Consider the following 16690-nt stretch of genomic DNA (forward strand, 5'->3'; position numbering starts at 1 on the left):
CACAGTTTTATAATTTTCTACTCTATATTACATGGTCAATGACAATACATTGCAACTAGTAATACGTAATATGTCTGATAATAGAATTTATAAAATTAGAGTAATAATACTGTAGGGTCGTACATCTTCGGGTTTAATTTGAATTTATAAAATGCCCTTGCCGCTGTCAGTTGCAAAAGATTTCTTACACTTATATGATGTTTTATTTACATTTTTCGAGTAACTGCAGAAGTCGGTATAAGAGTATTATTCCATTTAAGCACAACTATATCTATATATTTATTATGAGCTTTGTATAATCCAATGTATCATAAACGCCCGTAAAGAGGAAGAAGAGAGAAATATGAAAAATGTATGCTACTTTCCAAGTTCAGTTTTCGAAAGATTGTCGGGTTATCTAATATTCTCGTCGGGCTTTCGTTGAGCGCATGGGCTTAGCAATTGTTTCCACCGGAATATTGAATTGAAGTGGTTGATAAAATATTGAAATCCATTTCAATTGTGCTCTTTTAGATTCTTATGAATTGAGAGCCATATATACGAATTGCAGGTTTTTGGAATCACCGTCAGACCCTCGTGGTGGACAAAAGCGGTACAAAATTGAATGGCTCGTAAATACTGATGGTTTTTTGTGTTAAAATTGAATAGGTCTAGACGAAATGGAAATTGCGAAATTCATCTCATTTCAGTGGTTTTCTAAAATCATGGACATGCGACATGGGTGTGAGGAAAAAAATTGTTTCCGTCGATGGGGACAAATCTGAGGGATGGCGATAAAAGCGTCGTAGAAATAGAAATAGCCAATGGTTTTAGGTCATTGGCCGAAAATATGTTAGTAACTTAGTTTGGTAGCCATAACAATAACAACATAAATAATATGAGTAGAATATTGAAGTGAGACTGCGGTGATAGGAGGTATGACCGCGGAGATTTTTTAAATTCTTAAGTATCGGCACACCTAGGATCATGATATTTAACTTGGTCGCTTAATAATTTGTATTGCGTATGCAAATATATATGTGTAATACCGCGTGAAGTGATTTTTGTTTGCTCTAACCTTCTAGTTAAATAGGTATCCAAAATATGAAACATAAAATCGTGTTTTTTTAATTTAAAATTTAATGCATTGTATGATGTTTTATAGTGCAATATATATATATTCACAGCCCTAATTATTATTATTATGACTGTACGGCTGTCGGCTGTGAATATTGCACGGAAACGTATATTTATGCCACGGTGCACCTCATCTTTCAGGCGTGACGTTAAAATTTAACGAGAAAATGTGTTTTATATTTTACTTTCCATGTATCATAGGTAATTTAGGAATATTATATTACTTTGTATACACGAATTTCGAAAGATAAAATGAAATCCATTAAAATATTTATTCGCGGAGAATACTTATACGTACTCCCTTTCAATTCGACTACGTAATGTTTAACATAATATTATCATAATATAATTTCAATAAAAACGATATTGACTTACTGGAGACGTGAGTCTTCGTCATCTTTGTCGTCGACGTCGAAGGAAAGCTAAAATAATTCATAGTAATAATATTATTATAATGTGCCGGCTATGCATTTTAAAGAACCGTTTCAAATATTCATATTTAGTATTTAGTATTTATTATTATATTTTTTTTTATCTATCACTATATTTGATCGTTTTTACTATATAATATACGTGATATATGCATATTTATATATTTGGTGGTATTGTTATTTGGTATTGGGCTGTAAAAACCAATTGTTCAACCTTGAATAGAAACAACGACCAAGCCACACACAAATGAAAATAATATCACTTTGGTGTAAAGACTATTATAGGATTGCGTGTAAAGCCGCTTCCCCCTTAAAACATGCAGTCTACTATATAATATATAATACGCTATATTGTTTTTTATGGGTCAACATTTATTATTTGACGTATACTGTAGTAGTATAATATATATAGATACATAAGAAATCGTTGCTCGCGTAGTCATATAGAGCTGTCCACCAAGAAAAGCCGAAAAGTTATTGACATTTCGACTAATTTGTTTGTACTGCAATATATAATATATTATATTACCAGCAGGGGCGGTGTTTTTTCTTTTCTCTTCTTACCGACCAGACATTTATTAAACGAGTCGTATTACCACTTGGATTACAGTTTGGATACAAAACACCAAGAACCTTAAAACGTGTATATTATATATTATTGTTGTTACCACTGTTGGTTTGACATCTTATAATTGGTGTGGTAGAGCAAAACGAACTCGCAGCTAATGCGTGCACGTTCAGTAGCTACGACGTATGGATTTCAAATCTAATAATTTATTTTGTTCCAATACCTTTTAAATTAAAAAAAAATTTTTTTACCCCTAGGTATAGTATGATTTTGTTCTCCTTAGAACTATTTTGTAATCGAAAACGATGCTCGTGTGTTTTAATAATGTTATATTTAATTTATTATAATTTATAATATAGATAATGCGATGATATTTTATTATTATATATTTTTATATAAAATTTCGTTTTACTGCGTTAAATATCGTACGTTTAAGTATATTTATAGACATAATACCTACATATAGATCTGAATTAAAATACATAGCTGTTTGCTCTAATTTCCTATAAATGGGCCAACTTAAAATTAAACACCTAGAATTGTAGGTTGGTGTGAATATATTGTCTTATTTCATTACGGTCGTTCATAAGTCATAAACTCATAACCATACTGTTGAAATGATTATTATTGTCACTAACAGTTTCAGCCGATTGGTAATAACTAATAATGATAAACAACACGCTAAATTAAGGGGGGGGGCAGCTGCTGTGGTGGTAGTATTCCCGACAAATATTAGGCTTCAATTAGAGGCTGAACAAACATAGGTACCGGCATATTATTATTTATTTTAATATATACCACGTAACCAGTTACGTGTGGTTACAAGAATAATTAACAATCACGAGTTCTGCAATTAACAAGCACAAAGAGCCGTAATCGAATCCGGGTACGCACACGATGGTGTGTTTTAAATGGAACACCTGAAGGTGCATGGGTAGTATAGGTATAATGCATGGTTCCAGCTATGTTTATATTATATAATTATTGTTTTGCATTATTATTATTATATTAGTTTTATATTTTTCGTGGGTATACTGCACGAGTCGAGTTGGTACGTTCATGACTATTGTATTTTTAAGGTTTCGCCGATTGTCTTTACAAGGTTTCGGTGGGGTCGTGCTGACGGTTAACACGTCCGCGCGATAATGAATTGGGATGCCCTTTGAACCGTTCTTTGTCATGCAGTCGTTTGAGTTCGCAATGGCTATACATTAAAACCGACAATATATACATAATGCACATAATTATAATATTCAATACATACTTAAATATTATTTATAAAATATAAACACAACCATTGTGGCCGACACTAAAAACAATATGCATGATGCCAACCATTACGGTATGGATGATGGGTTTTGGGAAAAATATCATGTGAAAATGGATTTACATAAAAGCACACCCTCGGGGTTTTCAAAAACGTTTACTCGCATTTGCACACACACACTACCGAGGGTGTTGAGCTTGATTTATGTTTGTGTGTTTCCTTCCGTCGATGCCACCCTGGTATGTGAGTGTAGGTATATGTATATATTATGAATAAAATATCCGTGTACGGTATGTACAAACGTGAATGAGAGAGATACCTTAAAGGAGAAGAACGCGTTTGGCAGTGACAATATCAGACGATTTTACACGCATAATCGCGTGCACCGACACACACGTGTGGTTGTGGGCTTATACCCCGTTTTTTCCCTTCCCCTCAGATTATAAAATAAATAAAATATATACAACAGAAAACACTCAAACGAATTAAATCGCATGGAAATAAAAGAAAATAGCTCTGGAAAACGTCAGCTGAGGGAACCGCGTTTTCAATACCGGATGTAACCAATTGTCATCGCGGAAGTAGAGAGACGACTGCTTCATTCACACATAATATTAAATATTATTATCTGTTTAGATACCATATTGCTGCTATATATTTCTCGGATTATCATGTCGAGTTTCCTCATGTGTAAGTTTCATAGGTTAGGTTTCATACACAGCAGTACAGCACACATACACATACATACATACATACGTATTTAATTTGTTTCGAAACTGTATAGTGCGTGTGATGAGTATAATTAAATAATGTGATACATTGGTACGGGCATTTTTTAGTCGAATTGATTTTTTATTCAGTCGTGTGGTCTTATCTTGAACGCCGCTCATGCACTTCAATATTTCGTATATGATAATACAAATACAATGATATTTTATTCAGGTCTTTTATTCGGCACATTATGTATATTATTCTTTTCAAAATCCTATCTCCCGGTTGTGCTCATGAATTACCATCGGAGGAATATCGCTCCATATACGTTCGAATTATTTTGTTCCATACCGTTTGACGTTTATGCGATGTTTATTCAACGTCATCCTATATATTGACGCGATGTAGTGTTTTGAAAAGTGTTGCGGTTTTCTTTTTTTCACGAAATTATTTGTGTCGAGAATCACAAACTACAATATTTTTCGTTGTACAATATTCAAACAACATTTTTATCCAAGTCGATAAAAAAAAAAGTAATAAAAGCGTATAACACTATAAACGTTAACGTGTAGATGAGATACATTGTCCATCTTGTGATAAAAAAACAACTGCTCTGAATATAATATAAAACGGGCATGTTTTTATATATATGTATATGAGCTTTTGTACTACGCAACACCTTCCCTCCCTTTGCGTCCCTATATAGATGCCATTTTATATTTAGTTATAGCGTGATAATGTTGTATAGAATCGCTGCAATAAATCGTAAAAATATCGATATAATACCTAATATACAAATGTACCTACGGCTACTTTATCTTATAATTGTCTTTTTTTTCAATCGTTCACATTATTTTATTCGTTTAAATGTTCAATGCAATAAGGTAGCACAAACTCTTGCGCGTGCTATAATTTCACACACGAACATATTGTATGCTATATATATATTTATAGACTCATGTGTTCAGAAACCGTGTTATTAACCATGGCATTTTATTTTTGTTACCTCCTCACCCGCACCACTTGCCAACCCTGACCCGGAACTTCATAAGTATATTATTGCTGGGCAAAATTCGAGAGTCCGTGACCGATCGACTTACGTGGTTCACTGAAGCTCGCTCGCGTAATCAATCAAAAATAAAACACATACAAGTATATTGTATAAACATATAGGTATATTTGTCCATAGAGTTAGGTACTTATCCGTGTATAAATAGTAGGTATATACCAGGTTAGTCCCGGTTTCAGAAATTGTATATTGTGTTTTGGACGTGGTAATTCTTTCCATTCTCACGCGTGTAAAGAAAAGGAAAAAAAATCAACGAGATTTGTTTCATTATTGACAATAATTTCCAATCTATATATTATGCTTGTTCATTTATATTTAATGTTTTTGTGACCGTCGGATCTGGATCACGTATTTTTCTATCTAGCGATGTAGGACGCGTTTTTAAAGTTATATATATATATTATATATGTACCTAAATAATATCATAATGCGCGATGCGATGTGTTGAGTGTGAGATCTTGACATCGTTCATAAATATTAAAAAAAAACAATTAGATGAGATCATTTTTTCCAAGTATATATCACATATACGCACTTTAATTAAATAAACACTTAGGGCTGTAACAGTTGTGATTTTCACTCTTCCGTGCGATTAAATTTTCCATAAAATTAATGTTAGAAAAAGTGATGCAAAAAACAACCCATTATGCAAAAAAAAAAGAAACAATTTAAAAAACGACGGGCGTCAACAGACTGCCGATGCCGTCTGTGATGAAATATGTATACACACCACTGGCTTGGTTAGTAGCTTTTATACATATACATGTATATGTTCACGCCATCCCTGCAAAACTCGTTCGTGTATTGTATAACCGTTATAATTAATGATATAGCTTTAATGTTGTTTCACACACCTTTTTATAAATTTAGAGCAGGGATTATTATAAGTATTATATAGGGATCAGAGCGTTTTTGTGTTTATTTAGATATAAAACCATATTAAATAATATCATATACCTACCTAAATATTATACATTGCAGATTTTCAGGTTTATTGATATAACTGTACGTACCTATGCTACGTTCGGGGCGTTTATCTTTATTTTTTTCATTAAATATAAGCACTAGAAAAAAGGAAATCTCGGCGGGCCAACCAACCTATATAGCGAATATGATATTATAGTATTACATGCTCAGGAGTACACACCTTTTCTTTAAAATACTTTTTTTAATTATTATAGTTGAAAAAAAAAATACACTGTGTAGGTATATTATTGATGTATATAGTATATACACTATACAGTACTCGTACTTTATACGTGTATGCTTTGTTCCGTAATAATAATATAGACGTGAAGTTATTTCACTTGACGATGTTTTTCATTAAGCATATACGAGTGATACGTGTGTGTGTGCAATTATTATTAATATTATTGTTGGTGATGTTTTTTCCTTATTCTCTCCCTCTCTCTCAAAATAACCTCGAGGATTCGAGTATTATTTTTATGTATCATCGTTATATATATAGCGTACAACTGTTCACTAATATTAAGTGGGTACATTGTTGTGGTGTTCGACCATCGACAAACGGTACATTTTCGTCAAGATGAAACTTTTATATTTATTTATATATATTAGGTTACACATTATATTGTGTGGTGGATCATAAATTCGACTGACCACGTTCTAGTTGATTTCCATTGAAATCCATCACCGCTGATGAAGTTGTCGTCATACAAACTGACAACACAAAGATTATTACGAGGGTGATTTTTGAATATCGGGGTATTAGTTAGGTTGGCGATCCTATGCTAATCTATCATAACCTATAACAGTCATTTAAGTAATTCGGAAGATTAACGCGTTTCGAAGACGCCGGAGAACAAATTATTTATTATTTATTTCTGCAACTATACCTCGTTTATCCATGCTCCATTGCTCGGTTTGTCTGTTGTTATTATTCGTAAACGAGGTCAAATTTTCACATGCGTATAGGTTTATGCACAAGCAGATTGCGGACGGAAATTGACTTTTATTGGTTGTTTTTTTTTTTTTTATACGGTCGGTGGGTATAACAAAATCCACATACTGATAATATGCCGCGGTTAATGGATTCTACATGGACACGACGTCGTCGAATAACGGTGTATTTTTAGTGTAAAATCCATATAATAATATAATATGCATTATCATACTTTGATAATAATATAATATTTACATTTTTTGTGTACGGTCTACGCGTATAAAACGTTTTAAATGGCATGTAAAAATAATATGAACGGTCGAGGAAAAAAAAATCAGCAAAAACAAAACAAAATGACGAACCCGAATCTGTGGTACACGCCGTCGTCGTCGATACAAATAATAAAAGCGATTTAATATGCGTTTAATGATCTCTAATAGAAATAATGACAAACTATAATAGTGTACCATTATGCGTCCGCGATGTGTGCATTAACGTCAGTCAACGGCTCAGCCGGGCGACGTATATGATGACGTCGCATATTTTGTTCTTGATACGACCACTTTTTACTGCGTCCGTCAAATCTCTTCTAATCGTAATGATATGCAATAAGCTATATTTATTCGTAGTTAGTTTTAGACTGTATTGTATCGTGTGATGGTCGTCGAGGTCGATTACTCGAGAATTTTGTATGGTGGGAAGTGAGAGAATAAAAAAAAAATAAACAAAAAAAAGCTCTAAAATAAAAACTTATATAAAAAACATGTAAAATATTGTATAAATATAAAAATACATTTTTTTTTCTTGCAGTTACCGACGTCGGGAGAAACAGGCACAGAACTGACGGTCCGGGAGCTGGAAGAGATGGCGTGCCGACAACAGCATCAGATCGAGTCGCAGCGGCAGTTGTTGGCTGCCAAAGAGCAGCGACTTCGCTATTTGAAACAGCACGACGCCAAGCACCACCAGGTGGCGGCGGAGCACGAGCGGCTCCGCCGCCTCCGGGATAGGGTCGAGGCTCAGGAACAAAAGCTCCGTAAGCTCCGGGCGCTCAGAGGTCAAGTGGACCAGACTAAACTCAACAATGCCACACTCAGTGAGTACCTACCTATATATAAAAATAAATATAACTATATTCATCATTATTATTATACATCACAGCACTTGCAGTAATAATACTATATATAATATATATATATATGCAGTCACTTTTAATCTTTGACTATTATTGTACCATATTATTTACATAAAGGTATATGTACAAACCTCAGAGAGTCGTCTTAGAGACACCATTTATATAATGAAAATATGTATTACGCTTTATGATTGCACGTTCTATGTACCTATACATATAGGTCGCACATCTATATTGTCTGAGGACTTGTTATTGTCGTGCTATTCTTTGTACACATATAAGAGAGTTTATATATATAATGTATATGATGAAACACTTAAGTAGGATTTGGGAATCTTCCCCTATTTGTAGAAGATTGTCGTGTTCACTGCACTGCACATCCCTAGGTTTTTCTCTTTAATTTTTTTTTTTTTACTCTTTTAAAAAATATGATGAACAATACGCGTCGTCGTTTTTACAGGCACATTGTACAATGTACATATACTTAATACTCGTTTAGTTATGTATCTTATAATATGTATGTATAGATACATGTGTGTATATAATGTATTATTCGCGATGTTGATATAACTTATATATATTATATTTATTCAGTGCTTGTGTCCTCTGAGTTACGGGTAGGTATAATGTTATATTATATATTTAAGGTTTACCGTAATTTCCTAGAGGATTTTTTTTCAAGACACGTATCGTAAACGGATTTGTGGTGAATTTATTGCCAGAAACACAAACAACGATTTTTCGTATAAAATATATATCTACATTGAATGTGAAGTCTCTAAAACCAAGTATGTTATTTGTCAGTACATACTATTATTGAATTGTCTAGTTTTTGTGTCCGACTCAAATATGACTAATCCTTTTAAATGATCCCTTTCAGACGACAGAACGATCGCACTCGTGTATTCCGTGACGTATAGTTATAACATGTCGTTTATTCTGGAAATGTCGTGGATAGTATAGGTACAATACAATATACTTATACAATATGTATATATGATTACCATCATAAAAGCCTTTATTCGTCGTGTACTGCGGTGCTCATGTAGTGTTGTGTCAGTATCAATCAGGTGCTTCATAATAGTATTGAATGATGAAAAGAATTCGTCTAAATACTTTTTCACAATATATTGAATTAAATTCTCCAAAAGTCATCAATATATTTTTCATGTAACATTTATAGGTATACTAGTATAAATATTTTTAAATTTAGTTATTTGCATTTATAGTTAACAATTTATTAGAACCAATAAATAAATAATGATATCATAGTATTATTATTTGTACCTAGAAATCAATTTTTATTTAAAATGAAATGTGCAAGTTGCCACTTGGATTAATGTTTTAGTTAAAATTATGCCAAAAGCTAATATAGATTGAACAACCACTCTTTCTCAACACAATAATAATATATATTTTTCATTGTGGCTGAAGAAAATAATACTCTCATTATAACGTTGCAGTACATCTAATATAATACCTGATACATGTTATATTACACGAATTGTATTAGTGTTGCTTTTAAAAGCTTTTCTGTCATTTAATTAAAATAAAACCGACGTTGGTAGGTGCTAAGTTTATTATGAAATAATAATTATATTATTTATTTTTTTACTCCAAGAGTGTTTATATTTATATTAAAATATATTATATATATACATTGTGTAACGGAGTATAAAATATGTAAGTGGGAGTATATAATATATTTTTTTCTTTAGAAGTGGTCGTGGTTGGTCTTTGATTGAAAAATCGATACGCTTCTCATATATATATATATATATATTAGAAAAAAATATATATACTCGTATACACTATACAGATAGAAACACACACACACACGCTCATATATATATATATATATATATGTATAATATTGCGGTCCGCGGCAGACGTCGATCTCTTCCATACATCCCGTTTTCTGTAGTGTTTCCTTGACATTTCTATATTGCATGACTTTATATGGACTATATACGGGAATAATGATGATATCCATCCATGCGTTGGCACCGTATATGAGTGCGTTTTCAGTAAAAGCTTTCCTGTGCATTCGTTCCTGGGAGCATTTAAAACAACATATACCGCAAACGATCATTGCTGACGAGCATGATATTCGAAAATGACGAAAAATATATACGAAATTATATTATTTTTCGCTACGTGAACCGATTTATTTTCAGAATAATGACCGGCAGTTAATATTAAACCAACCCCGCTATACCTATACCTGATATATTGTTATTAAAATACAGATAATGGATAATGTTATTTAAAATTTGCTAAAATATTAAAAAAAATAAAAATAAAAATGAAATCGTTTAACCGACGATCAACTTGTATTTTTAACCTGGTTTATTTAATATAATGTCACATATTGTCCTAGATAATATACCTATAATATTGTAATATTATTATTTATTCCAATTAATAATACTCTCAGAGCCAGTAGCTGGTAAATGAGTATCATTTGTTAGTTTGTTAATTAATTTATTGTTCGCAAGTAAACAACTTTGTAGTAATTGCGTAAAAACGATTTAAATGTATTAGTAGGATGATAGGTCGCTTCCGTTCTTCTTTAAGTGTCTTTCTAAAATGTTTTAGCACCTCTCGCTTTTTCTCCGCGTATTAAAATTTTTCGTTCCGCTATTACGTTTTAATGGTTTGAGTTCCGGCTTTTACAATGTTGATTTCTAAAAAATGGTGGTGTTTATAGCGTGATGTAATTGTAATTTAATTCATTAATTGTAACTGTTTATTGAGTGATGTATCTTGCATTGGTTGAAATAAATTAAAGTATCTGATTGCACTTCGTTCAATATTATAGAGATAAGTGTTATTCCAGATGTTCTTTTCCATACTGAAAATGTTATTTAAAATATTGTTATTACGAGAAAGACCGAAAATCATTGGCCATAATTATGTATATTATAATCATTGTCTTATATTTCTATTTGTTATCTGTATCGCATGGTTCATTGTTTGTAAAAAATCATACTCCTCGATTATATTTTCTTTTAACTTGGAAAAGAGACTCATCAATCTTAATAATACATCCTGCCTTCACCAATTTCACAAACATCAAACATACTGGACACGAACATTTCTGTTGAGATTATTCTAGTCAACAATAGTTTTGTGGCTTATATTTTTGTCATTTTTTTCTGTTTGTATACCTACTGCTTGATTTTTCAATACCCAATACTACAATAGTGCTATGATTTTATTTAAGTTCAAACAGCTATTGCATGTGTCATATTTTACATCAATATAAGTAAAAAATTGATTTCCTCTTCTTATAGAAGTGTATATGTACGACTATGGCAACAATTTTTTTTGACATTTATTAAAAACAGTTTTATAACTGAGTCATCATCATAATATTTGGTTTCAATCATGTTTAGTGCAAACATGCATACTGCACGGTACACCCACGTCCATAAAGTACTTTTTTTGTGGTTTATCACGGCGAACAAGGGGGTACTTCACCCTTAATTTCCTTAATGTTATTCGGATATACAGTAGCTATGCGTGTCAAAAAATCAATAAATGAAAAATATCTTGTTTGTTATAATACAATGCAGTTTATGATTTTTATAGTTTATGTTTGTTAATTATATTAATTGTTGGCGTAATGTTATGTGACGTTTATTTAAATCATATAATGTAATATATATATATATATATATATATATATATGAACGATAAATATTTTCTACTACATTACATTTCAAGATTTTTAGTGTAACACAATTTCTCTAATCTCTGTCGTTTATTTTATAATATTTTTTATATATAGCAGTCCATACTTATTAAATTTCACATAATATTGGCTCGTATTATGTCTTATAACTATGGTACTTTATACAGATTTGAAAGTGTTTAAAGTTATAACCTATTTTATTATAACATAATAGTATATAGTTTGATACTCTTCTAACACTCTTTAACTCCTCCCGTATTAGCACACATGTATACGTATTTTTTTATGTAATTTATTTCTTTGTTCGGAACACAATTAAAATACGGTACATGCGGTGAGTATACAAAGTAAAAAAAAAAAAAAAAAATAGAATTTGATTTCTTTTTTTAATTGGTGTAAATAATACATCTATCCTGTACAGAAAGACACTTCATAATATAATACATTATATGTGAATTCTCTATAACCCATTTGTGATACATGCATCAAGTCTATTATATTCATGTGGACGAGGTTTTTACTGTATATAGTATGATTTTTTAACTTGAATATTAATTATATTAATATATTTTTAGTATGAATTATATTCTCTTTTCGTAAAATATTATTTTCTGCTTTTATGTGATATCAATTAGCTTTATTATGAACATTATCATCGCACTGGTTATAAATGTCGTTGATTCACTATAATCATCTCAACTATAGAAATGTGTTTAAAGTTTAACAACTTGATATTGCTTATAATAACTGTATATGGGGTAAATAACTATAAACCTATAATTTTGATATTGTCGCGTATTTTCTGTTTATAATTGTATAACGTCAAATTTTTTTTCTGCAAAACACGAAAAAGTTTTCTCTTGAAAATACGTGTATTGACAACGATATATTTTATTTTTGATTTGCTTATTATTTTATCAATAATTGTTCATGGGTTGATGTGTAAGACCATTATTTCAAACATACTATAATATATTGTTATTATAAATAGTAATTGAATATTTGCATAACAATAACTGTGGAGTCTCTGTTCGCGCACACATCTGTTATGGTAAATAATAATTTATATTATTAGCTAATGGATGGAATTATGTACTTTATAATATACTGTATATAGGCGTAGAGTTAATAAATTAATGTTTTATTACATATTTTCACAAACATAAAATTCCGTGAGAAAAAAGTCCTTTCACCGTAATATATAACCGTAAATTGACAGTATTATATATACATTTTTTATTTACATTTTTGGTCGTGGCACGTGCCGATAATATGATCATGATACATATTATATTAATAGGTCTTTCTCATCGTCCCCAAACCGTTTCACAATTCACGTAAAAGTATAACTACGTTTTGGATAAAAATGGTTTACACGACCTCGGTATGTGCATCTAATATATAAAAAATGTAGAAGTTTGGAGTGTACTTTGTTATTGAGTAGCTATATGAATGTGTTAAATTTGAATTTTTAGTTAAATTATTATTTATTATTATTAACACCAAATGCCTACGAAAAACGATATTGAATGATTGCTGTAGTCAACCTCTATTTCTAGGCATAATTTATTTTTATATTAGTATAGTATTACCTATAGGTGATTGAACTATTTTTCCAAAAAGATCGCATTATTATTAATTTGTAATAATTATTAATGTATTATTTTATTTATTTGGTAAAAAAAGCTTAACATAATATACATCAAAATATTTTTAAACTTTCATTTTGTGTAGAAAATAACAGTCTATACGTGATGAATTGCAACATAATATAAATATTAATCTTGACCATCTTCTGAGATGAAAATTAAATCATATTTACTACTCTTAAAGGTTCGAAACACACTAATAAAAGAAATTACAAATCGTTGTAAATCTGCTCCGCTCAAAATAAAAAATAATTATTTTCAGTAGCGCCTTTTTTTGAAAAGTTAAGCGAATTGGAAAACCCGATGTTCTGATGAAAAATGTTATTTGAATTATGATTAATTTAATTTTTTGTTTCATTTATTTTATTCGTATAATATTTGATAAAATCCAATCCAAGTGTTTTAGAGAAAGAAAATGATGATAAAAAAATGTATAGGTATACCTAATAATCCAATGGACGTTTCCGTTGAATACTTAGGTCTCCTTCTTGACAAAAGACTAACTTGGGCTAATCTCATCAAAGCTAAAAGAACTTCGCTTAATCTTATAGGTTTCACAATTTAAGACCACTTCTCCGATTCAAAACATCTCTTATAACCAAATTAAACACTAATATACAAACAAATATTACGTCCGACAATGACATATGGAATTTAACTGTGTGGTAGGTATCTCGAAAAATTCAAAACTAATCAAATTTCAAGCGTTCCAATCAATATTTTCCCGTGTCCTCTCTAATGTTACCTGATACGTCAGCAACCGCACCCTACTTCAAGATCTCAACATACCATCAATATCCTCACTTACCTCTCATCATTATAACAGATTTTATAAAAACAGCTTTAACCATCCAAACACGTTCATATCTAAACTATCATCTTGTACAACCCCTGACAACCCCTTCCATCGTCTCAAACGCAAATGGCCGCGTGATTTATTAAATAATGCCTAGTTCTTACTTTATATTTATAAAGTTACCTTCCTCCTAAGTTTAAATCAGAAGTAGTGTCACTGGAATCTCCCTTCCCTTAAATTTTCATTTCTTGTAACTATCATCACATTTACTTATAATATAAACTTGTAGGTATATAGATTGTAAATTTTTTTTATAATTAAAAAAAAAGAAAAAAAGTAGCTGATGGAAAATAAAACAACATTCGAACTTTTCGCAAACTGCGTTCTAAATTTATATAATATTATAATGGAGATCACGTGTATACTTTCCATAAATATTCGATATATATTTGTATTATGTCTATTTGCTCTATCTAAACAATAATAATCAGTTACATGCATCAAAGTTACGTAACCAAGATACATTTGTAACTTGGAATGAGTTACGTAATTTTTAATTTTTATGCAACTTTAAAGTGTAATTGGTATTTGTAAATCATGTTATTTGATAAATTTCATCGCTAATATTCTTTTAAATTTTATTTATAACTTTTAATTTGCATAATACATTTTTCTCACGGACTCTTTATAATAATTAATAACAAATATTTAGCTGCTTATTAAACATAAAAACAGCTTATGTTTTGTAACTAAATAGGTACCTTCTCAATTTGATTGTAACTTGTAACATGTACAGCTAAATATAATTTAAAATATTAATAACATTTATAATTAATAAACGGACCACCAACAATTAGCAGACCTCTATTAATTATACTGAACTAATAATTATTCCAGTATAATATACTTCGCTGTGATGCTAATATAACATGAAAACTGTTAGTTTTTATAGAAATAACGATTTTTGTAATTCCACACACGCGATTTGAAAAATAGAAACGTGCATTCTGTGGGTTGTATTTGTGCACGCAAAAATAGTATGACCTAGTTGAGTTTTATTTTCTATTATATTTTTGAACAATTAATTGCATGGCTAAGTCTAATTTCTGAAATACCATAGATTATAATTTGAATTCTAAAGCAATAATATTATAGCACTACCTACTTCGGAAAGTTTGGTTAAAACTTTCTCGGCCATTTTATATCGACGCATATAATAATATGTACACGTAGTTCTTCGGATGAGTTAGTATTTGTTTCTCATGCGATGAAGGGTCATAGAAATTATATTATCTCTATTACATTCAATTTTTTCACTTATTATATTGTTTTTTTAATTTTCGTTAACTTTATAAGTAGATCATGTACTTCTGTAAATCCAAAAATAAAATAATTATGTATTAATGCCAAAATTGAAGTTAATTTAACATCAAATTAATTTTAGACATCTGTTTCTAAGTAAATATAGAAATTGTGGAACATAACAATCTTTAATGTCTGTAGTTAGCATTTGATTAGATATTTGCTTTTGAACCCATTTAAACCTATTTACAGTTAGTTATTATCAAAATAGTACAGTATTTGATTTCGTATAAATTAATAAAGTGGTAAAAATGCACAACTAATTTTGTACATGTTTCAAAGGCAAAAAGGTTGTTGAAAAGATCATAATACTTTGATTTTAATTAAATCATAACGAGATAGTAATGTACAAAAAGTAATTTGCAATTTATTGTAGGTATATCATTGTATAATAAAATATTGGTTTTACAAACGAATATTCATTTCATTCGCTCGTTTAAGTTTCATTATCGAATTATTTATATATATTAATTATATATTGAATCATATTATGTTACGATATATTATAATGATAATTGACAGTATAAATGAATACAGAGTGATTCACATGCAACTATATGTTCATGTCCATAGTATACATCAATTACTATGCATTTATTCAAATACTGATAATTGAAATTTTAAGCGTACTTAAACATCATATTTTAAAATAGAAACTGGACCATATTGAAAATATTGGAAAACTCACTGAAATTGAACTTAAATATTTTAAATATACCGAATCCGTTATTTTCAGAGTATAACAGAAATAATTTTTCCAAATTTATGAGAACGATTTTTGATTTTTTTTTCTTGATTCTAAAATAAATTAAAAGGCACCTAATTGATTAATCCGAATTAACAGAAAATTATTTTTTCATTTTAAGAAGAAAAGTTTTCTTTTTTTTACCGTACCAAATCTGGAGACTGGAATTGAAATTTTTCTTTTAGGAACTGATTCAAAACTGAAACAAAAATAATGTTTATAGTTATTGTTTTCTAATACT

At 30.1% G+C, this 16690-nt stretch overlaps 1 protein-coding gene across 5 annotated transcripts in view; it reads left to right on the forward strand.

The window, feature by feature from the left end:
- The window catches only part of ASPP (Ankyrin-repeat, SH3-domain, and Proline-rich-region containing Protein), a 105426-nt gene that overhangs the window by 57414 nt on the left and 31322 nt on the right, over window positions 1-16690 (forward strand). For all 5 annotated transcript variants that reach the window (XM_015510527.2, XM_015510528.2, XM_015510524.2 and 2 more), the window contains one exon: window positions 7876-8161. In XM_015510527.2, the coding sequence (XP_015366013.2) occupies window positions 7876-8161 (286 nt within the window). The remainder of the gene's footprint in view (window positions 1-7875; window positions 8162-16690) is intronic.

This window comes from Diuraphis noxia, unplaced genomic scaffold (assembly GCF_037042655.1).
Source record: "Diuraphis noxia isolate RWA-SAM2 unplaced genomic scaffold, SU_Dnox_SAM2 contig0002, whole genome shotgun sequence".
Taxonomy (NCBI): domain Eukaryota; kingdom Metazoa; phylum Arthropoda; class Insecta; order Hemiptera; family Aphididae; genus Diuraphis; species Diuraphis noxia.